The sequence below is a fragment of the Calliopsis andreniformis genome, chromosome 6 (genome assembly GCF_051401765.1).
Source record: "Calliopsis andreniformis isolate RMS-2024a chromosome 6, iyCalAndr_principal, whole genome shotgun sequence".
Taxonomy (NCBI): domain Eukaryota; kingdom Metazoa; phylum Arthropoda; class Insecta; order Hymenoptera; family Andrenidae; genus Calliopsis; species Calliopsis andreniformis.
This window is the reverse complement of record NC_135067.1, coordinates 6,975,215-7,001,061: the sequence shown is the minus strand read 5'-3', so window position 1 is coordinate 7,001,061 and position 25,847 is coordinate 6,975,215. Positions and strand designations below refer to the sequence as shown.

The 25,847-nt window shown below is 38.1% G+C and overlaps 1 protein-coding gene across 2 annotated transcripts; it reads right to left on the bottom strand.

The window, feature by feature from the left end:
• Positions 1–1,716: 1,716 nt before the first annotated feature.
• LOC143180867 (uncharacterized) lies at positions 1,717–23,842 on the bottom strand. 2 transcript variants are annotated; one of them, XM_076380877.1, is made up of 6 exons: positions 23,574–23,842; positions 14,070–17,872; positions 8,308–8,441; positions 3,887–4,381; positions 2,930–3,184; positions 1,717–2,503 (listed from the first exon to the last, which is right to left on the bottom strand). In XM_076380877.1, exons 1-6 carry the CDS (start codon positions 23,657–23,659, stop codon positions 2,297–2,299), a joined length of 4,980 nt encoding a protein of 1,659 aa, XP_076236992.1. In that variant the 5' UTR covers positions 23,660–23,842; the 3' UTR covers positions 1,717–2,296. The 2 variants fall into 2 exon arrangements, with proteins under 2 accessions (XP_076236992.1, XP_076236993.1); XM_076380878.1 differs by having other exon boundaries at positions 14,070–17,869.
• Between the last annotated feature and the right edge of the window lie 2,005 nt (positions 23,843–25,847).

Genomic DNA, 25,847 nt, shown 5'->3' with positions numbered 1-25,847 from the left:
CTATCATTCTTCATCCTTTGACCATTCGCTTGCCTGGCTTTATTGGTCTTCCGCTTCTCAGATGCTGTCAATTTTGCTCTCAACAAGCCAGTCTAAGAAATTATTTGCTTTTCTAGTGGTCTTTGACTTGGAATAGCGAAATGAAAAATTGAATAGATTGATATGCTAAGTTTCAAGTTGTATTGAGAGTACTTTATGAGGATCACTGAGGATTTCCACGTTTTTGCTGGAGCCAATTGATCTTCACGCCCAATGAACCATGTCGGAATGGTTCAATTAAATCAATTAATCGGTTAATTGTTTCATTAATTACTAGAAGTGAGAATTCTTGAACGGTCTGATATTTGGATATTTTATAAGTATTTTTTAATGTTATGAATATTTCTCAAATACCTTAAATAATGTGAACATCGATGGTGTGTTTAAATAATACGTACATTGTCTTAATTGTTTGCTTGAGTGTATTATAACTAACTATATTAGATCAAAATAAAAATGTAGTCGTATTTCAAAACTTGTTCCGTTAGTTAGATTAAATTTTCAAAAAAATTTTAGATAATAATATGCGAACGAGTTTTAAGGCATTACTGTATTTCAAAATAAGTACCTTCATTAATAGCATATTGTGTGGACTTTTTACCAATTACTTTCCATAGGTAATTGGTTCGATTAGTTGTAGTTCTAATAGATGACAAGTTTTGTTTAATTTATATTCATCTAACAATATTTCATTCCTTTTAACGTAGTTTTTGCAAGACTGCAAGATTAGTATTTTTTAAAGTGTTTTCCAGCACAAAAAATTTGTTTGTTATACCCTTTGTTTCTAGAAGTCAAGAACTTCTAATAGAAGTGAAGGAACTTTAATATTTTATATTTGTTGCTGATTAATTATTGTCTCTTAGATAAAACTCGACGATTATATCGAAAATAACATTAAAACTCCAGACTTAACAGTGATATTTTTAATCTTCAATCAATTCAAAACATGCATCAATATTCTAGAGATCTTCTTAAAAAGTAATCTGAAAAATAATTTTTACGCTTTCCATTCTTGGGTACCTAATTGGTACGACCTTTAACCATTAAAGACAGCATCAAGACTTAAGTGATGTTATTTAATTCTGGACCAAGTTATCAACTAGAAACTCATCCATTAATATTCCAGTGGTATCCTTGAAAAGCAACCTGGAGGACGTTTCAGCGTATCCCGTCTTCTCTAACAAACATGGTGGTTTGGCAGTTCCTCTGCGTGCTAAAGTTAGCGTATAGTCAGAGCCAAGTGTGCAAATGAGAAGGGGAAATGCAGACAGCAAGCAGAGGGAGGAAAAAAGGAGTTGGTGTGATGGAAATGAGAAAAAAGTAGAAGAAACGGAAACCGAGTAGAAAGTTTAGGGCCAACCGTAGGAAAAGTGACCAAAAAGCTGTCAGTGAAAAAGAGCAAAAGGAAGACAGGAAGAAGTCTGTGGTTAGGAAACACTTGAAACAGCATCTATCATGGTGAAAATAATGAGCCACTTCAAGTATTAATAACCAGACCGCGGTAACGCTGGGTAATTGCGCGTCACTGAAATTTAGAATTTACACATATAGCGTCGCCGATTCCTGAGAGACTTCCGGTTCCCTGATCGCACTATTTTAACCCGTGGATATGGCGTTACAGGTCACAACGTTAATTAATCTAACAGTTGTTAATTACATTAATGATTGTTGACTCTGTTGCTGTATACAGTCCATTTTTTTATTTGAAACATTGTGTTATCCAGCGCTAGAAGTATTCCATTCTATGGTTTAAAAAAGAGAAGAAACACAGGAGGACCAAATACTCCGCTCATCTAAGACAATCAGATATAAAAGTAGTTACACCTATCAACGATTCGCAGACTATTGGAACCCCTCCTGTGTCCCACTGAAGAGACTAGACTAACTGCTCTATTGACGCAACGCAGCCTCTACGTTATAAAAACCTAGCACTATCGATGCTGTAGCCTGACTCCTCGCGAGTACAAGCAGTTCAGGAACATTGGCTCAGTTCGGCGAGCTCACAGAGCTACTTTCCCAGCGGTTGACGCCACCGTTCACCGAGTCTCAGACGATCTTCTCTCTTCTAGCAGACTCGAGAATCGAAGAAGTTCTCGCAGTGTTCAACTCGTCCCCCTCGAAGCGATGTCCCTTTGCCGAGGGAAATAAGGCAGAGTTTGCCCCTCGAGCGATCATCAGTATCATTATAAGCACGCGTTGATCATCGTCAACGCGTGACGCTGCACAGTTGCACTGTCAGACGTCCCTTGAGGGTCGTTCAGTCTGTCGCGTTCGGGTTGGTGTAGGAGAATCCTCTGAACACACCCTGGTCCATCGAAGTGAGGATCTGCTCGGGAACTGGAGTTAATCGGGGCCTCTCTGCGGTGAACGCTGTGTCGAAGTATCTGGTGTCCAGAGTGTGGTCCAAGGCTGGCCTGAAAGGCGGTTCCAATTGTCTCCTTTCTAGTCTATCCCATGGCAGCGACTGAAAAAAAGGATACATGTATAACATGAAGCTTTGAATTGGATTGGTGAGTTGAAGAACAAGTCCACAATTAGCCATTTTGAAACAATATTAAAAGTAGATTTGAACCCCAGAGTCAAAATATATTAAATCATATAGAAAAGAAATGGACTCTGACTCTGGAGATCAGATATGTAAAAGAAGTGGACTTAATACACTCTCGCCCTGGGGTACAGAAATTTAAACTAAGTGGACTTTATATGTACACTCTAGCTCTGGGGTCCAGGTATGCAAAACAAGTGGACTTAATATACTTAATACACAACCATTAATGGACTTAATACACAAATATCTCAAAATATAGTTTGTGGAGTTGTACTGTTCTTCATCTCAGCGATTCAGTTTACATGTTCATTATTCGAGGAGTTGACTGGAGTATTTTCATACCTGGAAGAAACCATGCATCGCGATTTCGTGACCTGGAAGCCTCTTGCCAGCATCTTTCTCCAGAAGGGAAACCAGTATGTCCGTGGACTCTTGGCTGAGGTAGCGCGGTATGAACGGTCGTTCGTTGCATATACTCCAAAATAGCTCGTCCTCGTCGCAGCCGGAGAACGGTGACTGTCCCGTCAGCATCTCGTACAGCAACACACCGTACGACCACCAGTCTACTGCCTGATTGTATTTCAGTCCCTTTATGATCTGCAATGCGGAAACGGACGGTGGCTAACTCGGGAAGACTAGCAAACTGTCGTTTTTTGGAGCACCGTTGACTCAGCCTTTGTGCCTAGCCAACTTTTCAAGCTTTAAATTTAGAATGTGGATACTTTGAATCGTACGCTATACGCAAATGACTCTGACCGTGCCACTTTGTTAATACAGAGAACATACTCCCACATGGGATCCTCGATGATGCATGATGCTAGATGATTATTCTTTGCTAACATGTTGTACTTACTTAACCCTGTCGGTTAGGTATTCGTGATAAATGTTGTTTACTAAGTAACTATAATATGTTTTATATTGTTCGTAAAGGTGTCTAGGTATAATTTTACGTTTTTCGGGTGTGTACAAGAAGTTTCTGAGACAGTAGATGATTGTGTTCTGGAAATTGGAGTCCAGGAATTAAACCCCTTCATGACTAGTGGGACATGTTCTACTTATTTTCTATTGTATTTAGAATGACGTTAAAGGGCTAGTTAATAAGAAAATAAAAGATGCTAAAAGAGTCATTCGGTCACGAAGGGTTTTAATAAGTAAAAACTTTAAAAACTGGAAACATGAATATTTAAACATTCATACGTTTAAATAAATTATATATCTCTGAAAATATTTCAATAGCTACATTAAAGTCCTGCCATCCACTCAAAAACTCACATTCAATATTTTTAAACAAAGAATTACCTCAGGAGCCATATAGTCAGGTGTGCCACAGAACGTGTCAGCTGTTCTGTCTAAGAAAATCTGAAGCTTGCACATGCCGAAGTCAGCGATTCTAATGTGGCCCTCAAAATCTAGCAGCACGTTGTCTAACTTCAAGTCTCTGTAGACTATGCCCTTTTTGTGTAAGAAGTTCAAGCCAGACCAGATCTCGGCTGCGTAGAAACGGGCCCGTGTTTCCGAGAAACGACCAGATTTTTGAATATGGAACATCAGGTCACCACCATTGAGATATTCCATGACGAAGAACAGGTGTGAGTCGGTCTGGAAGGTGCAGAACAGATGGCAGAGATAGGGATGTCTTGTGGCCAGGGTTAAGACCTTCCTCTCGATGAGAGTGCACTCCACGTCGTCGTCTTCGAGCACCACATCCTTTTTCAGACATTTGACCGCGTAGACGCACTCCGTGCCTCTTAATTCGGCCAGCAACACCTTGCCAAAACTGCCTTTGCCTAGGACCTGTGCATATTAAAAAAGATATTAGTTTTCTCCCTTTTTCAAGTTTCTGCTAATTTATGATGCTTGATATAAGAAATACTAAATTCAAGTAAGCTTTATCACTGAGAAAATATAAGGTTTGAATCAGATAAGTTATCTAGATTTGTAAACCTCTAGAAGGGATAGATACAGTGTATTCAACAGATGTCAGAAAATTTAAAGAATAATTCTACGTACCAAAGTAAGATAAAAATCAAGAATAACAAAACCTCCTACAACGTGTCTGTGTCTGACTTGAGACCTTATTCTACTAACCCTGCGTGTGTCCTAGCTGGTACATGCTGACAGTAGAGTAAGTTTCCAAGTCAGACACATTTCAAGCTCATTTCAATCTTTTTTTTCCCTCGTAGTTACGTCACGACATAATCTAGTTTAAGTTCTTTATTTATCACTGTTAAGAAATAACAGTGAATCAAACGAAGCCTTAAACGTTTTGAAAACGTTAGAATTTTTCATGAAGTACATATTTGCCATACAAAGCGCTCAAAATATAACTTCTGCTTTGTAATCGTTAAATTATTTACTGCTTAAAGAAAAAGTTAGATATATCTGTAATAATTAATACCTCGGAAACTAAGTTTGAAACACAATTTCATTATTCTTGATTTTCGTCCTACGTAGGTGTCTAGAATCATTCTTTAAAATTTCAGACCCTTGTTGTCGAACATTTTATTTAGAATAATAGAACTAGGACACTGACAGCAAGATTGCTTGAAGTAAAATTAAAAATTTGACACCTAACGCAATGACGCAACATTATAGATAACTATAAATAGGTATATAGTATTACCAATGTTGCATCAGAAAGATGTTATTGGGGTGAATGGAAAATTGCTGCTTTCTTACAAAAAAATAAATTTCAACCACGCTCAAATTTAGAAGGGACTGATTTATTTCACTTCTCGCGGTTCTGAGGGGAAATACTCGTGTTGAATGTCGGTAGCTGAAAGTGGAGGCTAAGTAGGTTCATTACCAAGGGAAAACCCATGTCAGAAAGGGGTAAAACGGCACACGGCGGAAAGTTCAAGCATCTAAAGTAAGAGCGACGCACGTGAGAGCACCTCTGGCTGTTAAAAATAATGCATTGCGTGGTGCTAATTCGGGTGATCTATTTGCGCGTTAGCCTGCTACAAAATCAACTTCGTTTTAAACATTCTCGCAAATACAAATTCATTCGCTAACATAAATGCGTACTAGTCTTTTTCAGCGAATCTCGTCAGTAAAAAGTTCGGGGTCATTAGTGAAAGAAATGTTTTTTAACTTCAATTTATAGTGCAATGGTACCACTTTCATACTGAATATAAAATGAGAGTGAGAGTAAAAAGTTTTAGTCAGTCAAGTAATTTTAATTTTAGATTCTATTTGTCATGTCGGTATTACTGATCTATGTCAGGGTATTACCTAACTCCGTGACAATGCAAGACGAATATATATTTTATTTAACTGCCATTGTAGTTTGTAAATTATTTATTCATGATAAAGGTGTATTCAGAATAAATAATTTTAAAAATGTAACATTTCTTAATTGATGTGTGGGCATTTTATTCTTAGGCATAAAAGTTAAAATGAGAATTTAATAACAAATGGATTTGGGTTATGTTAATTTACTATGGACAAAATTAATCAACTCTTTTCTATTTATGTTTCAATACACATGTTATTGTTCCAGTTAAGAGTGTAAAAAATTTATACTGTGCATCAAAAAGAGAAGAAACATAGACTCTAAAGTCATTTCTGTGTTTGTATGGCAAAACAGCATAAGTTATATAAATTTGTTTCCGAGAGATTGACGTCTGAAGTTGTAAGCCTTAAGTCTATAGTGTGAAACCGCGTTTTGATATATTCTTGTTTTTTAAGAAAAAATTCTTTTAAACTTTGCACTGAAACTACAAGTTTCCAAGCGCAGAACATATTCGACCAGAAAGTTCGAATAGTAAATTTCTCGTTTCCTGTTAATAATGTGTTAAGCCACTCTCAGACAGTCGAATATACTGTAATTAAAAGAAACGTTCGAATCGCTGTAAGATATAGTTTAAAAAAGCTCGAGTGCAAAGGGCTAACCCGATCTTTTATTAAAAACACAAATTCTATCTTGTAAACTTCAATTAAAATATAAACTGAAATTTATTGAAAATATGACTAACGTTTCGCTTCATACAATACAGAGATTTATATGGATAAGTTACATTGTTTGACAGTATGACAATATGCATTCTTGTTCTAGTCAGTCACAGAGGAACAAAATGAATAGAATTAATGAGATTGTCCAGTTTGCTAATACATCTGTATCAGTAAATCAAAAGTTGATTTCCGAGAGAAACTATTTGTCCCTTGCCATAGTAAAGCTTCCTTGACTGTCAAGACCAATATGGTTGGCTCTTCATACAAAGTGTTACTTTTGGCATGGCAGGCTTACAGCATTGATCGTAAACTTGCAAATCGAACGAATGATTTCTCGAGGATGGCTCGTGAATCAGTCTGGTCACGTGATGTAAATACACGTGATCCGTATTAGCTTTCGTCGAGACTCGAGCCAACGAGTTTCCCGAAGCGGTTCGTAAATTTCCGAAAACTATATTTGCGATCAGTTAGAGGGAAGCATAATCTTCCGCGAACGGTCGACTATCTCGAAAATTCGATTCTCTTTCGCGGTTTTCTCTGAAAGATCACAATATCTACATGAGTTTATGTTTATATATAGAAAACTGTTAGTTTGAATCTTTAAAGTTCAAGAGAAGAAGTCTTTTAAGTCCTGTGATTTTATGTAACTGAAGTAAACGTCATTGATTTGCATGGTTCTTAGTGATTATAGGACGTCACTTATATGTAAGTGTCCCTAAGTTTGTTGACTTGGCATGCTAGTAAAGTATTCAAAAGCATTCGTAATTTATCTTTTTTAGAAAAGTGAGAAAAATCTTAAAAATTAGTGAACCTGTTTTGAAATGTATTGAAATATAATAAAAATGGAAAAAAACATTAAATAGGAAATATGATTGGTTTTTTCATGAATAAATTATAGATATTTAAACAAATTCATAATAAATAGAACTTAAATGAAGATTTACATACTTCGATCTCTAAATATTATAACGTACAATTTACTTTAAATATTTTGTATATTTTTATATATTAAGTGTATTCTATACTTGTTTGTACATTTAAATTTTCCATATATGCATAAACATCCGCAATTTATTCGTGAATAATGACTGAGAAAAAAATACTAAGTTATAGGTGATTTTAGTTAATAGTATATTATATAATATTAACTACCAAGAACTAAACACTACTTCAGATCAAAATATTCTTTTAATTTTTACTATTTTTAGAAAAATTTAAATCGCTAAACTTTCATCTACTTAATCTATGTATCACCACAGGAAAAAAATACTACATATCGACCATTTGCAACATTCTACACGTGCCAAGTTTCAGTAAACCTGAGGATCGCTATGTTAGTGACATTCCTTGCATATCACATATATTTCTATATTAAAAGCTATTGCCCTTCATTGAGTCACCTACTATAAACAATTTCCTACGCGCCACTCCGTTACTTTGTTAAAACACAAAAGCTACAAAACGTAAAGTTCAGCATCTCATCCCACTTCGTCCAAGCCTCCACGAAGTCGTTTGGAGTCTACACAGTATCGTTCTACGAACCCGTATTTTTGACGCGTAAATCGGCTCGTGCAATGCAGTGCCCTCCTCGAAATTGCAAATTCCGCGTTAAAAAGCGGGCCAAAGCGATCCTGTCGTTTTACTGGCGGTTAATTCGAGCGTCTCGAAGCGGATTTCGAACGTGGAACCTTGGCAGTGGGCGGCGCGTCGCACGCTAACGAGCTTTCCGCTAGAACGAACAACCGTTCGCCTCTTTGTCAACTCACTTTGAGGAAATTGAAGTCCGACACTGCGTACTTCTTGAATCTTGGCAGGTTCGTCGCTGGCGGGGTGATCCTACCGCTTGGGAAGTGGTCCGAGGAGTCCGAGTTCCTTTGGGTATCCGACGATTGCGAGGGAGCTACGAATTTTAATCGCAAATATCCAATTAATCAGTGAACTCGTTATCTTAGTTCCAATATTAGGGTTAATATTCTCAATCTGTTTTAAGTTTGCCTGGGATTCCAACCACTTTTGGGTAAACGATCGATGTTAGTATTTGGGTACTTTTGGTGTTCTTGTAAGTGACTTAAATGTTATTTAACCCTTTGAATACGAAAATAAGAATTCTTAAAATGCAATGTCTGTGGAAATTTTTTGCTTGTATCTTTTAATCATATGTGACATCGATAGAAGTTTTACGCACAGTTCGTAGCGATAGTCAATATGTATAATGTAGTATACACTTATTAGTCGTACCGAAAGGATTAAATAAAATATTTGAAAAATGGTTATTCAAACAATATATTATTTTATTTGGCGAGGTGTTATTTTAAAGTAATTATGCGTTAGTTTATTGTTTTCCATTAAATTATTTCATGTTTTAGTTATTACATGAAATAATTTTGCATTTTATTTGACATTTTGTATTTGAGTAAATGTTTCCTGAAATAATTCCTCAAATAATTTCTAATTTTAATACGTCAATATTGTCAATTGCGACAGAAATTCATACGTATATTATCTAATAATAAAATATAACCATGCTTGAAGCAAAAATAATTTTATTTTAGGTGCAAAGATGGTTACATTATAGAAGTTCTTAATTTAGCGAATTATCGTGGAAAACTAGAAGTTAATTCATTCAAATAAAATAATAGGTAATCTCGCTAGAAGAGGTTGAAGTAAAATTAGTTATTTTACTCGAATGTATTAACTCGAATAAAACTATTTTATATTGAAAATGATTTACTTGATCTTAACGAAAAATGAAGTTCTTTTTTAAGAAAAAGTATATAATATAAGTATAAAAGTATATAATAAAAGTATATAATATAAGTATTATGTAAAAGAAAAATAACAGAAGGGCTGAAATTACTCATTATTTCAAAGTATTATTTTTTATTTTAACTTCAAATAAAAGCTTCTAAAGTCTGGCCTGTAGTTTTGGTTTAACTTTTTGATCGCAATTGACACCTTTGACGTTTTGGTGATCAATATAGACTGTGCGTGGGCTACTCGTAAACACCCACATACTTGGTGAAGAGATAATATTAAAGAATATTTACACATACTGTGTGTCAAGTACTTAAACTGTAGTCAAAGGGTTACTAGCAAATTAGTTGAATCGATGAGCTGAAGAACAGTACAAGTTCAAAACTATTTGCAAATAATCTCAAAAGTGTATTAGATCACGTAGATAATAAGTAGATTTAATACACTTCGATTCTGGGGTCCAGATATGAAAAACACATTGGGATCAAATATCTCAAAATGTGGCTTTTGTACTTGTACTATTTCTCAACTCACCGATTTAATTATTAGTCACGTTAGTGTATTTGCATTTAAGATCTGCAACAAATGTGTAACTCTAAACTAAAGGTTAAAAATGACCAAAACCCTCAAAACCTTAAAAATTTAGAAGACCATATAGGTACTTCTGAGGGTACCATTCTTTGCACCTTCCTCTCATTTCAGTTTCTATACACCCACCTATGAAACTACCTTATAGGACCATAGTTGACATACTATCTGCTTCTAAAATATTAACTCCCTCACGGTAGTACCATCTCTGAGTTCCTAAACTAGCTTCCACAAAGCTTTCAAAAGCTTTCAATCAAAATTTTCCAGTTCGCTACCATTCCGTTGGACCTTCGTCTAAAATTTCTCCGAGCCAGGAGACGGTCGTCTCCTCATAGTCGCTCGTTTCCTCATAAAATCTCGATTAATAAGCTCATTAATCGGCGCTGCGCGTCTGGCACGCGGAGACCAGATCGTCTGCGCGATTTTGGCCGAGCGGCATTCTTCGAAAATAGAGCTGGCCGAGCGGCGACACGCGCAGGACTCACGGAACTCGACGTAATTGATCGATCGGGGGGGGACAGGTAGGATCGCGGTGCCGATTTTAACGGTGATGTAACGTCACTCGCGATGGAAATTATTTATTGGCCCGCGAACGGATTTATGACGGCCACGTGAAGGATCAACGGAGTCGCAAGATGAATGTACTCTCTTAGCCAGCCAAGTCTGCTGGGCCAATGCTTGAGACAAGTACACGAGGAATGCCGCTAACACTTCCTATTTTGTTACCTCTGCTTAAGTATTAAACGCGTTAATTAAAAAAATTTCATAAGAATAACAAACTTATAAACTGTTTCACGTGCTGAGTTCTAACTTTCTTAAAATGGCTGATAATGTAATATGCTGCCTCATTTACGAAGGGTTAATGTCCTAAACAGTTCCTGGTCCGCGACATTCTACAAATTTTCTATACATTCGCATGCCTACGTATTGCTATCTTAAATAGATCCAACTTGAACTGAAATAAACTATAAGGATTAGATGTCTTTCGATTCGCGAGAGCTGGGCTAGCGAGCAGCTGCTTGGACTCACCCCTCTTCAGCGCCTGCAAAGCTTCCGCCACGAGCTTCTGGTTTAGCCCGCAAAGGTTCCCCGTGAGCTTCTCGCACTTCTTGTGGCAGGCCATGTCGCAATCTGTTCAAATATCGACTAAGTTTTCTGATATCTGTGTTTCGACTACCTTTGGCGCACCTTGGACCGACGCTGTCACCTCAGCACTCTCTCCGACGTTACAACGTGATTTGGAAATGCTATTTGGGCACCTAGACAGATTCGTGTGTAACCTGCGTCAGCTAAAACCGCTGATCCCTCATCGGTAACCGCCTCCGTAGTTCTTTCTCCAACTGACACCAGCTAAATTTATCTCAAAACTCTTGTTTGCACCATCAGCCATTCGCGACTGCATTATGAAGCCTTGAATATTGTTATGAAATCACCGCGCGTGTTTTATAAATAGGAAGACCGCGTTCACAGTCGCGTGGACCAGCCTCTGAATGAGATACAGGTACACTGTTGACCACTTCTAGTACGTTAATTGTAACTTTGTTGAAGTTGAAGGACAATGAGCTAACACGTTGGTGGGGAGTCTTAAATGGGAGTGTTTGTTTGAGGGTACGATTTGAAATTAAAGGAACCAGATGACTTTTGATGGGTGCCTTTTGTTCCTATGTCTGAGCTGGTGAACGGTGCCATTGCCACCGTGGCAACGACCTCACCAACGAATCGCTGGCCCCACATCCGTCAAAGGTGCACGCGATCATCTTGGATTGTGGATGCGACTGGATGTGGAACGATGACGTAACCAAGGATCGTTTTTAAACTGTTTGTTAGTTTAGACAGAGAACTTTGTCTAACGTGTGTGGGTTCAGGTATTTTTGACGAAATTCAAGCGTTTTCTTTAGCGCTTTTTGTAGAAAGTACTTCTTTTTTTGATGATTAATGTTAGAAGTATTTGAATAGATTTATTAATTATAGAGGGATCAGATTGACACATATTTTTTTGATATATCATTATTATAGTTTATAATTGCAGTAATAAAGTCGTTTGAGAAATGGGAATTAATAGTTGAAAGATTATTTTGGAATGATGATCAGAAAATACATAATTTTTTTAAATATTTTTCGAAGATAAATGTAACATGTAATATTAATAAAAAACCACGTATTATTTAAAAACATACTTTGTATTAAATTATGGATCTACTAAATTTTATTAAAAATTTTGATATATTTAAAAGTTATAATCAATGTTGTGTATCAAGTCTTATGAGAAACATTTAAATAATCACTCTGTCATTTAAAGTAAAAAAATAGTTTTATAATCTGCAATTAATGTTACTACTATTAAGCTTAGACAATTTTTTACTTTTAATAATCGAATATTGATATCGACTTAAAAGTAAATATAATATTAAACTTTTACCGGATGCCTTTGATAGTATTGTTATACTATATGATAGTAATACCGTAAATTTTTTGAACGATAAAAATACTCTAAAGTGGCATTGTTTCTCGATTTCAGATAACTTAATGAGTAAATATTTTCTTTGATCAATTACATTTCATTTGACCATAACTTTCGTATGAATTAAATTTTTTTAATGAACTTAAGTGAAGTCATAATTTGATACAAATATTTTTAAGTAATGCATAAAATTTTGATAAAATGTTTTCAGAAAATACTCTTTTTTACTCTATAAGAAGGTGATATAATCAATTTTTTGAAATTCTTAGTTTCTCATACATTGAACTGCATATTAATACTTTATAAGTAGTCTTTTCATATGATTAAAAAATAAAACATTATTTTTTGTTAATGTTATCACATTGAAAACTAAAATTTTGACAATTTTGCAGGAAATATTAAATTTGATTCATTTAACAATATAAAGGTTGTCCCAGGTATAAACTATTAAATTGTGCAAATATGTTTTATAAATAGAAATGAGAAAAAATGATTTAAAAAATACAATTTCATAAAAGTTTTATTAAAAAATTATTACTGACGTTCAGGAATGAAGTAATTAAATTTTTACTGATGGAATGCTTATGGAATGAACATCAATAATGTATTCAATTTATTACTTGAACAAAATGAATATTAAGGTCGCTTATATAAAATAATATAAAAAAATAATTCCTATAATAACTCACTTGATATTTCAATGACGTTAGCCTTTTAGAACCATAAATACCTAACACCTTGAAGAGTAGAGCATGAGTTAAACCGAAACTACTATCCAAAGACAGCCTTTACGCATATTTACATAACATTCTTTTCCTATTTCTATCCATGCAACATAGTCGCACAATTTGGCAGTTAATGTTTAGGATATCTTGTAATCATAAATCATAATAAATAATATATCACGAAGGAAAGATGTCAACTGATCCTATTACAATTAGTCGAGGTACGCTACTATGAAGTTGAACTTGCTTAGTATTCGAATATTCTTGGAAATGGCTATGCGTGGGAAGGAACAATTAAAATTCCGTGTTGGCACTATTCAACTTAGTACAATCTTTCAAAGTATGCCCAAAATAGTATTCATATTCTAATCAGTCTGACGAGCCCTTGAGAGATCAATTTGTGAATATCCCTAGAGTACATGCGACTAGACGACATAGTTGGAACACATCCAACGCGAATTCCTTTGTTTCGTAGTGTCACAAATGTTACCCGCCCTCGAGTTACGACGAACGACAGTCAGTATTTCAGTCAATTTGCATAGTTGCGACGTTTTATGACGAATTTCAAGCAAGAGGACGACGAGAAAACCAAAAACAGAGGAACATGCAAAAGAGATCACGCAACAGCAAAAAACGAGGGACATTAGTCAGTGGAAGCGCTTAACACAAAATCAGTGCAGTTAGTCACTTGTCATCGAGTCTCGCAGCACGTCAGAATAAGAAAAACCAGTTAATCTCTTGAGACGCCAGTTGCAAACCTTGCTCTACTCCGTGTCTACGAGCAAAAGATGTTGAAACTAGCGTTCTCTCTCGTAAACCACTCCTCTGTTTACAAGTGCCACCCACACCCCAAGGAGCCCGTAAATTTCATCAAAATCGCCAGGAGAACTGGCACATTGGGTAAACAGAGGCCCAAGGCGAGATGATTGGAAGCAGGCAACAATAATATTACGCAAAGTTACACCATGTCAGGCACTTAGAAATACATATAGACCAGTACTCGATATCCTGGGCGAGCCGTCGAAGCCAGAGTCGTTGCTTCTGGTCGAGTTCATCCTCTTGTCAGGGTCATCGTCCAGCTCTGTACAAGTTGATCCACTGCTTTCTGTAGTCGCAGTACTAGTTGTGCTTCCGGTGCTGTCGCTGCTAACCGAAGGCGTCCTTGAATGATGCTTCTTCCTTTTGATCTTAGCTCTGCGAACCTTGGACAGGTCTCTGGGCGTCGCAGTCAGCAGAGCAGAGGGTGTCGTATAGAACATTCTGATGAGATCGATGGGTTTAGGAGTTGGAGCAGCCTTAGGAGCAGCTTGTATCTTCGGTTCAGGCGGCTTCAAACTGTCCTGGGATTTGGACGAGCTCTTCTTAAGGCTCTTCTTCTTGGACTCCTTGCTACCTTCCTTACTGGAAGCTTTCTTAGTAGTCGACGCCTTTTTCTTCCTTATCACTTTCTTCTTCTTCGAAGACTCTGGACTAGCCTCAGGACTAGCATTCGCGCTAGCCTCTTTGGAAGCAACTGGTGTGATATCCTTTTCCGTCTCATCGACGTTAGACAGGTCAGTGTGGTTGCTCCACTTGGAGATCCTCACGAGACCAGGTTCTGACAACTCGTTGGTAGGTGTCTTCAGCTCCTCCTCGTCTTCCAGAACCTGGGAATCGGTCTTGGTCGGCGTTGCCGCCTCGACTATGTTTATTATTGGCACGGGGGCTTCAAAGACTGGCGTAGAAACTTCAGAAGCAGGCACCGAGGTTTCCGGAGTGCTAGTTACGGATTTCGCAGAAATGGTGGATGCTGTGGAATCCTCTCTCATTAGAGGAGTCTGTTTCACTGTGGAGTAGGCATCTTTGGAAGCTGGGCCAATGGTTATCGACAAATCCTTCTTATTTTTGAGAATCTTTTTCGGCGCAGCCTCTGTCTCAATTCCAGACTTCTGGGGTGTCCTCTCGTCGGATTTCAACGACTCCTCCTCAGCTGTCCGCTCCTCCTCGATTACGGGTATATTACTAAGCCCCACTGCTGCAGCAGGGATGCTTATTTTAGCATCAGTCTCTTTTTTCTCCTCCAGTTCCTTCCCTCTGAGTTCCGTGACCGCCGAACGCGGCTCTGCACTCTTAGGGTCAACGAAACTCAATCCCTTGGCCACCTTCGTCATCTTCGCCACCTTTGGACTCTCTGGCCCCTTGATCTCACTCCAGAAGTCTATCGACTCTGTCGACGCGCTCTTCGACAGCGCCCCACCATCTCCATTCAAGCCCTCGAACGGTTTAGCTAGTATCTCCACTGGCATTTTGCTCACCAGAGACTCCTCCACTGATATGGACTGTTTCAGAGGTTTGGAGACTTCCTTCGTGATACTGGAATCCGCACTAATACTCCTATCGAGAGGAACACTAGTCTCGGAAGGCTTTTTGGTCACTTTTGTTCTCCAGGGGATTTTTGATTCTTCAGTCTTGGAGGTGCTCAGCGAGTTGCCCTTCAACGCAGACTTTTCCTCCACCTTGCTTTCAGTCTTTTTCGCGACGACTTTGAAGGGAGACTTTGTATCCTCCTCATCACCCTTCTTCGGAAACCTCTGAGCGCTCGCGTCCTTTACTTTGTTAGCTTCGGCAGCTTCTGGTACTATCTTCTGCGTCGCTTTTTTCTGCGCCTCGATATTAGGACTCCCTGACAAGGTCGTTTTAGTTACGACGTTGCTCAAAGTCGTTGCGTCACCGGCGTCACTCTTTCCTGATCGATTCCCCGACCTCGGGGAGTCCTCCGCTTCCACGCCGCTCGGCCCGCCCGCTACGCTCGAAGAGGAAGCGTTCTTCAAGGTCACGGCTTTGTTCGCCTTGTTTCCCGGCAACGGGCGACCGACGTCCTCGTCACGCTCGATTTTCTTCGGCTTTGCCAGGTACTCCGCGTCCCGTAACGAAAGCTTTGGCGCTTCTACGGCATTATTTTCATCCGTATTAATTTTAGACACTTTTGGCAGCCCTTCCGTCGACGACGAGAGCGCTACGCTGGCGCTGCTCTCGCTCGCCAGCAGGTCAACAGCTAGCGTCGCGTTACTCGCCTCGACTCTCTTCGCCGAGGACTCCTCGACTGCTTTTCTGGGTCTCGAGGGCTCTGGCCTCCTTTGTACCTCCTCTTTTTTCGCCGTGCTAACGGGCTGAGGCTTAGCTACATCTGGGACAACTTTGTTGGTTTCTTCAGCCTTCAACTTGGGAGTCGAAGCTTTAGGAGTTTTCACAGCCTCCTTCGGTTTCTCTTTGTCGAGTTCTTCAGGCTTTTGTTTTTGGGTGTCCAGTTTCTCGGACGTCTTTTCCTTTTTCTCCAAGTTTTCTAGTTTTTCAGGCGCTTTGTCCTTCTTCTCTAAATTGACTAGTTTCTCAGGTGCCTTTTCCTTCGTCTCCAAATTGACTAGTTTCTCAGGTGCCTTTTCCTTCGTCTCTAAATTGACTAGTTTCTCAGGTGCCTTTTCCTTCTTCTCTAAGTTTACTATTTTCTCGGGCTCCTTTTCCTTCTTCTCCAAATTGACTAGTTTCTCAGGTGCCTTTTCCTTCTTCTCTAAGTTTACTATTTTCTCGGGCGCCTTTTCCTTCTTCTCCAAGTTTGCTAGTTTCTCAGGCGCCTTTTCCTTCTTCTCTAAGTTAACTCCGTTAGTAATAGTCTCTAACCTCTTCAAAGGGTCGGTATTTACATTCTCTGTAGGCGTCCTTACTGTGAAATATACGCTATTTCTCGACGTATCTTTCACGTAGGGTCTCTTAACCGGGAGAATGACCTCTGTCTCCGACTCCTCCTCTACACTATCTCTATCGACCTTGTAAAGCCCCAGCTTCCTAGGAATAGGTATCTTTATGCTCTCCCTAAATTGCTCGATACTCATGTTACGATTATTGTCTCCACTGTTGAGCCAAACTGTGGAGAAATCTCCAGCACTATTGGAAGCCTCTATCTTATACATCTGAGGCCTCGTGTGTTTTCTATCTTCACTCTCCTCTGTGTCCATGGACACATCGCTAGAGGTACTGGATCTACGTTCTCTTACACCTTCTTCGTCAGCAGGTGGTGAAGGCTTATCAGTAGTTTTCTTCTTTTTCTTCACTTTCTTCAGAGTTTTCCTGATCTTTTGTGTCGCGGAGTCATCCTCACTCTGAGCTACAGAACCTTCTTCCATAGGTCTAAAGAAGCCAGGGATGGTCTTCAGCCCCCCAGTGGCTCCCTTTTTAATAAGAGTTCCTCTACGGACTTCATTCTCGATCTCCGCTTGCTCTTCAGCAACTAGAGTGTCTAAAACCGTAGCTTGCACCTGTGCATAAGCCAGTTCCCTCTCCAGCTGCTCGGGATCCAGCTGGATGTCCGCGGAGGACCTCCGTCGAGTGAACCTCCTGGTGATTTTGTTTTTCACCTGTTGGAGGTTTGGGTCTTCAGCGGTATCATCCCTATCCAGACTGATCTGGTGGAACAGCTGAAGACGTCGTTCGGCCTCATCCTTTTTGTCTTTGATGAGAAACTTCTCGACCAACAATTCGCCTACTGATTTTTCGTGCTTCTCGTTGTGCTCACGCAGAGCAGGATTGTCCTTCAAGGCTTGCGATCTGATTTTAATCGTCGGTCTGTCACGACGCAGTCGGTTCCTCTGGCGGTTTCCATCGCTGGATAGGATCCTAGGCGTCGAGACGTCGATGTCCGCGGTGTCGATCACGCGTCGGGGTCGAGACGGCACCGAGACGGGGGAGTAGCGTCGTAGGTTGCTCAAAGGCGACTCGGAGATTGTTGAGAGGTGTGGGGAGAAGCGTGATAACGGCGCGTGAAAGCTTCTATGTGAAAAATTCAATCAGCATTGTTGGTTGGGTAAGTGGAAACTTCTCTGTTAAAGAATCCCCGCGAAATCCGCGGAAGATGGATCGAGCAAGTTTTGTGAGTTGGTCTCATAAATCTCATAATTGCAGGAAAATTTAAGTTTGCGGTTTTAGAGATAAGTACCTACACTCCCAATGAGTTGCACTTTGTTAGGAATGTATAAGATTTGTTGTATCTAGACATTGCATATTTCAAGAGCTATAAAGTTCAAAAAACGCGATCTGGATTAAGACCATGAAGCATTTTGGTAAACATTCCTTAATTCATCCTAAAAGTTTAATTAATTGAACTTCAAAATTTTTGAGTTTGTTACAAACATTTTTGAAATGTAAACTGCAAATTATGTGAATACTGTTGACAAAATCACTTGTTGCAAATAGCGAGTAATTATTCTTCAGACGAGGTATTCAAGTAAGATAATTTTCGTTAGGTTATCCTACTCTTTTTTTCTACATTATTTGGTTAGTAAATAATTTTTTCCTAGATTAAAAATAGCTATTTAAGAAGAATAAGAAAGCTTTCCTTTGTTCCAAAATACTTCATCAAATAAAAATAAATGTCCAAAAAGAACCACCCATGACGAAAGATCTTATTTCTTTGTAAAAGTCCTTCAAAATATCATCCAATCAATTTGTGAGAAACTACTTTTGGAAACAGAGCGTTTTCTCCATTTTGCTATCCACTACATCACATTAGAACCTCCACATCTGGGTACTATTGCTGTTGAACAGAATTTCAAATCTTCTGTAGAAAAACTTATTTATTTGCGACATTCAGTTTCTTTTCAACTTTTTCTCCTTTTAACGTGCAAGATTCGCACAGAAAGGCAAAAATATTCAACGCTGAGTTTCAACATCGTTATTTCTTTTACACGTGCTATAATCAGAGTCGCAGTTAAAAGTTGCAAGTCATGAACAATATAGCTCACAATTGTTTAGCCAAGCGATGATTTGATAAGTAGCTCCATCGTTGCATCGCTCCAATACCTGAAGCGTGTTTTCGCATTGCAGAAGGGAAGAAACACTTGTTAAACGCATTGCTGATCTCAATGCTTCTCAATTTGGCTCGGCCATGGTCACAAATGATTGACAGGCTCCGATCCATGAATCGACCACTACATCTTGCCCCGCGGCTGATGACAAATGGCCTGCTAATGGGTACACCGTTACTTCGTGGCCGATATTGGCACAGAAGGGACATGGTCACGCAGATATTTCCATGCTTAGCTTCCAGGGTCACCAATCGAGTATATTAAGTCACACTTTTTATTTAGAGAAAATTATTTTTGTAGAGGAAATTTCTAGAAGAATTATACGATGTTCCATTTATAAAGCGATGCCATTTTGAGTGCTGCTTACCCTTATATGCATGACAGTATGTATGCATATAGTTATGAACAGCATTAATTTAGAAAATTATGAATAGTGGTGACAGAAGAAGTATTACAAAACGAATATAAAAATGAAATAAGAATAATGTATAGAATATGTATATATATGTATCCCTATTCAATATGGATTTATCTAAATAGAGTTGAGCAACATTTTGTCTCAGATAACTATTACAGGACCACGAAATTTTTCAATTATACAAGGTGTTTAACTATAAATGGGAGAAAGTTTAAAAGGTAATTCTAGATCTGAAAATAAGATCAAGACAATCAAGAATAACGAAGTAGCGGTTGAGCTTTCGTTTGTTAATTATAAGAGTACAAAAATTGGTAAAATCCACCTGAAACTCGAATAATACTATTAACTGCATAAGTTGCGCCTGGGATTAGGCCAGGAAAAGTAATGGTTATTATAACCACTGTGTCTCACTCATTGCAAATTGAGAGTAGTAGACTCTCCCCGCAGTTATACTATGTTTCATAACAATAAAACTACTTTAGAGTTTTTCATTCTTCTATGTTGCAATTAAGATTAAGTTAAACTATATACTTCGTAATATTTGAAGAATTCAGGGCTTCAAGGTTTCGCTATTTTTTAAATATCCTTCATTTTATTTTTACACCTAGTGTATGTGACATCAGTACCTCTTTATGACAGTGTCTATAATAGTCTCTGCTTCCTTAAAATTCTTATGATTAATTCTTCAGTGACGTATCTTTGTACGTTGCATGGATCTTCTTTTTTTACTATCGCACATGCATTTCAAAAACGACAACTCAGGAAACGCGATTTTCGTGTCACTACTATGAATCAGCTTGATAAATATAACATTATTAATTGTAAAAATTTTACCAATTGTACTGTAAAGTTTATTCAAAGAATTTTCAAATATAAATCATAAATTATTAAAACTATTGTTTATAGCAGCATTATTTATTTAGTAAATAATTTTCTTCTAAACTTAGAAATAGTTTTTCGTTCTCCCTAAGAAACATACTTCTTTGAGTGATATCTTTTTTTAAATACAACATCAAATGCACATGCGTGAACGGTTTTCTGATTTTGTTTAGAATTTCTCTAAATAAATAAGCGATTCTTCAATAATCATAAAACGCCTATGTACCATTTAATTTAGAAACCACGAGCTTTCAAATGATATAATACCCATTTTTATTTGCACAATGTCTCTACAAATGAAAATATCCCATCTGATTTCAACGTCTCGTCTTATTCATCAATCTTCATCATTCTCGTCTCATTTCAGCATCTAACATTACTCCTTCAACCCTCCGCCCCATCTGCAGTCAAACACCCTATACTCTTCGTCATTAAAAAAAGCCTCTTCAGTCAGTTCTAAACACCCAGCTAATTCAAATGCAAAAACCTAACATCTGTCTTTCGAAGAAAACGAGAAACAACTAAACGAACCGAAAGCAAAGGCGTTCGCCAGCGGGTGGTTCTGCGGCAATCAATCAGCGACGCGCCACAGTTTCTTCCCTTTCGCCTTCCTCGCGCAATCGTCCGCCATCAATCTTCGCCTGGCCGTAGCGAGTAACATCGTAATTGCGGAGTTCTTCGGCATATTTTTTGGCAGTGCAACAGGCCGTCGAATCCCCCTCATATCACGTGGAAATTGCACGTCCAGACGCTCTCCGTGGCTGCTATTTTTACGCCGATATATTCTCGATGATTCGCCTGTTTCTTGTTCCTGATCCATCTGATTTATCGGCTCAGCGGCGAATTAATCGCCGTGTTACGGCTTTACTAATGAGCCCGCGTCTTTGACGGATCGTATGTCATATCCACCGGGTTGCCAAGATCCTGAATAAACGCAGTCACGACATCCCTGGCTATTCTAATTACCGAGGAACGTCTCCCCGCTGATTTCTTCCCGCGTTTCGCTCGGTTCGCCTAAACGGAATTCCTCCAGAGACGCTCGTTTCCTGTGGGCCGTGCCAGAGGGCGCGGGATTCCCCTTGCCGTGTTTCCCGTGCCGCTGCACTCTCGGCGCGGATCGTTCGCGAGAGAAGCTTCCACTCAGGGGAACGTCACTTTGTGTACGGAAATAATGGCGCGCGAAGGGAAAGAGAGCAAAGAAAGCACTTCTCGGAACGGTTATTTTGGTTTGCGCATCGCTCGGACAAAGGGAGGCACGGTGGAGGAGGAGCATTGAGCACAGTATTTCCTCGTTATAGTCTCGTTGTTATGTTGAGTGGGAACAAAGGTTCGTTGCGTTTTTCAGTGTTGCTTCTCGAGAAGATGCGACACTTTGGAAGGACGGAATCCTGAAGGTATTACACGGACGGTGAAAAGTAGTGGAATAAAGTTGCAAATACGTACACTATTGTGTATAAGTGTTTGGGCACTTCCACATTATTGGAAATGCATGAAATACACTTTTTTATGTATTTTAATTGATGTCAAATGCTATTTTTATTGGTATTTGTAAACCTTATATAATAATTGTTTGAGATAAGGTCTGTAGCCAAAACTGTGTTAGAGAATTTTACTTGAAGTGACTTCATGTGGTTCTAATAATATGAAAGTGTCTAAATACTTATGCATGATAATGTTGTTGAATAAAATTCTGTGCCTACAAGTATCTGAATTTTGTCCTTCAATTTCATTGGAAGAAAAGTACAAGCTTTCGTTCCAACCTAATATTTGTTATAATATGAAATTATTTAGAGTAGGAGAGTTGTATTCATGTGTACTATCATATACAGATATTTAGTAAGACAAAGTGGAACACTGTGAACATGAGTTAAATTCGAAAACGTGTGTCTTACGGTGTAAGATCGTAAAGAGAGCAGTGAGCTTATATCGAGCAAACACTGTATTCGGTAGAGGATTTGGAAAGAAAAATATTGTTGGTTTGACGTAGCATTTAGTGGTGAGGAAAGGGGAAATATTGAGGCTTGGAAGATTGTCCGAAACGTGTTGAATAATAGACTGCGGATACATTTATACGAAAATTTAGTGTTTAAAAACAGACAGAACGCACGTAATATTCAAAAGTAGATGTAGATATTGCTCAAACTAAATAGAAGATTTTATGGTTGTAGAATTAATGAAATATTAAATTACATAGAGTGAAACAAAAAATGAAAAATAAATGTGATATTTTCATTTAGAGAATGTCTCATTTATTAATACTAGATATTTTATTCTACTGCATGATCCAATAATTATTTTGAGCAAATATGTATGCAAAATATCGAAAATGAAGTACTTACAAGTTGTAATATTCAGAAAGTGAAACAAATTTCTGTTTAACTCCCAATTTTTTAGTTATTTTTAAGAAAATATAATTTTGTGTAAATGTCTGCAGTCTAATGGTAGAGGATGGAGGAAGAGGTCTTGTATTACGAACTCTATTTTATAAAAAATGAAAGAAATGTAATTAGCGGAAAATACAGTGAATTTTGTGAGGCTGGTGTATTTTAGATTTGAGAGAAAAGTCATTTACAGTAAAAAAATATACAAAAAATATATTGAAATAAAGGAGAAAAACTAATCATTTATTTTAATGGGAACATAAAGTTGCTATACAAATAGAAAAGTACTATAATACTAAAATACTATAATTTCATATTTACAATTGTAAAAAGAAGAACAAAAATTGTTTTTATCTCACAATTCACAACGGTTAAGTAAATATTTCAACTTATTTAAAAGGTAGCCAAAAATAAAATGAACCAGACGTGCTTTTTATCGAACAAAAAGAAATAAACTCGAATGAAAGAAAGAGGACTCTGTTTCTCATCGTAAAACATTAACATAATTATTTAAAAAAATACTACTACCGAAACAATACTCTACAATTTAAAACAGAAACGGGACAATACCCTATAATTTAAAAAACGTTTTATTAATTAAAATAAACTATTTCTTCCATTACAAAATTCAGTATTCCGCTCTGCAAAAATCAAGAAAGACTATCCACTAGAATATACTCAAATAACTGAAGAAACACTAGAATGAAATGGTGCCTCTATAATCGCCAAAAAACAAGAACCAGTTAAGCCAACAGTTACCACATCCTCGAATGAAAATGAACAAAAGAAACAAAAATCTTTCACAGATGTCCAATTAACACCAGTCCAGGCACCACTATCCAAAAGAAAAAGAGAAAATCATTCAGAACACTTCCAAGAGATCTCCACCTCCAGCTCCACCGATGCGCGAACCACCCTCCCAGCACGAGAGACAAGGAGAGGAAAGACAGCTCTGGAAAAGGGTAACGCGAGTCGAAAGAGGGTCTTACCTAGGGGTGCCCGTCATCAGCGAGCTGTGATTGGCAAAAGGGCTCCCATAGTAGTAGGGCAGGCCCTCCCCACCGTAGTAGGGCATCGTGGATCCTAGTAGCGCACCACCCCGGTTAACTGATACGACCGTTCGACTTCGACAGAGCCGCGGACGAAAGACGCGAGGAGCGTGTTCGCCGCTCACGGAAAAGACTGATCGACGCGCGATTCGCCGGCGAACACGTTCCCCCAGGTGTTCGTGGAGCGGTTCTTGCGGTTCACGGAGCCAGCGTCGACTGAGTCTAAGCCAGCGACCCGGTGTAATAATAGAAGTCTAGTGCACGAGGCATCCTAGCGTCTAACTATACTAGCTGGACTCTAATAAACCGTGCAGTCTCCTTAACCGCCTTTGTACGCACGAATATCCACGGGACCTAGGGACGTCTACGTGACTCACGACCAGTGTCACCGCCACTTTGTGTCCGACCGTGGAGTTTAATTGAATCGGTGAGTTGAGGAATGGTACAAAGTAAAAGTAAGACGTTTTCAAGAAATCTCGAAAGTACGTCTGGATCCCAGACCCAAAGGGTGTTAAGTCGCACAGGAAACAAGTAGGCTTATAGAGTGTGGCTCTGGGATAGGTACATATGTACAAGGTGATCAGTTTAACTGGAAACTGTAATGAGTGTTGGTCTTACAATGCTACAGCATTTACAATAAATGCTACTAATACTTAGAGGGTTTCTTGTTAAACTGATCATCCTGTATGTGAAATGCACAGAACTACACACTGGGATCAAATATTTTGAAATGTGGTTTCTGAAAATGTGCTGTTCTTCAACTCAGTGATTCAGTTTTTGTAAGGGGAAATTGAGGACAAGGGATATTACTCACGGAGAGGTAGAGGTGTAGAATATTTTGGAGATATTGTTGTAGGAATATTGCTATAGAAAATTGTTCTTTGTTGTTTGCAACGTTCTTCGAATATTACTTTCTATAGAAACGGAGACACTTTGTAAGGAACTTGAGATGTGTATGGTCTTTTAAGGCCCAATGCATATAATAATTTATAATTTAGCAAATTGCGGTTTATGAGGCATTCCTGGCTCTTTAAAACATTTGCTGTGGCTCCTTGGTTCACACTATTAAAATAATTTATAATATACCTATTTTCTAAAAAAGATACTTTCTTAGATAGCTTTTCTTTTAGGTATGAATTATGTCTATACAAATGTACACATTTTTAAAATTGGTTTAACGAAACAGTGATTTGTACTATAACATCTTAATTATACTACACCTAAAGAAATTGAAAAGGTGATTCCGAACGTAAAAATAAAGCAAAAATCAAGAACGATGAAATTACGTCTAAACCTTTGTTTTCGAATAATTAATTGTTGAGCATGCACTTAAAATGTCTGGCTTGACTTATTTCACTGACAATGAATTATTCTGCTGGTATCGCTCCGCCTGACTACATAGTAAACACTGGCAGTAGAATAAGCATCGAATCAGACACATTCCAAGCGAACTTTAGGCATTTTTGGAACAGTTGATTACTCTGAAACAAAGCGTCAAACGAAATTTTGCAACTTTCTATTTTCGTCCTATTTTGGCATGTAGAATCATCCTATAAAATTTCTGACACTTGTTATCGAATACCTTGTACTATACATAATATAAAATTCCGTTTGAATAGCGGTTGTAGCCCTCAAGCACTTCTTATAGGCGAAATGTGGCTCTTATAAGGTTTGACCACCACAGCTATATGTATAGATATGAAATGGCGATAGTATATCGTGAGATGTAACAGTAGTTAAGAACCAATCAAAATTGCCACTGGTACTATTATTTTAATATTTCATTTTAACTAAGTTGTTTTATTCAGATATTTTAATGCAAATTTTGTTAATTTTTATGTGGTATTATTATCTGCTTCTATACTACTGCCATGTCATTTTGCTATTATAGTTTTCTGCACATTGGGCCCAAGACAGTACATTACTCATGAATAAAACAATTTTCTTCCACTATGTTTCTATTTCAATATTCGTTAGAAAATCAATTCTATGTAAATGGAATGTGGAGTATAGGAGAGGATGAAACGATACGAGGGGCCCTACTCAGGAGCAGCAGTAGTCTAAAGGGGTTTGGACTATTTACAAGTGGCAGTGGAGGGGAACCATTTGAATTTGACGCGTTGCGATACTGCCAATGTAGACTTGCGTGACTCTTGAAGAGTAGGAAAAGATAGATGAGTACATAAAACAGTATGGCTCAATTCTGAACGACCT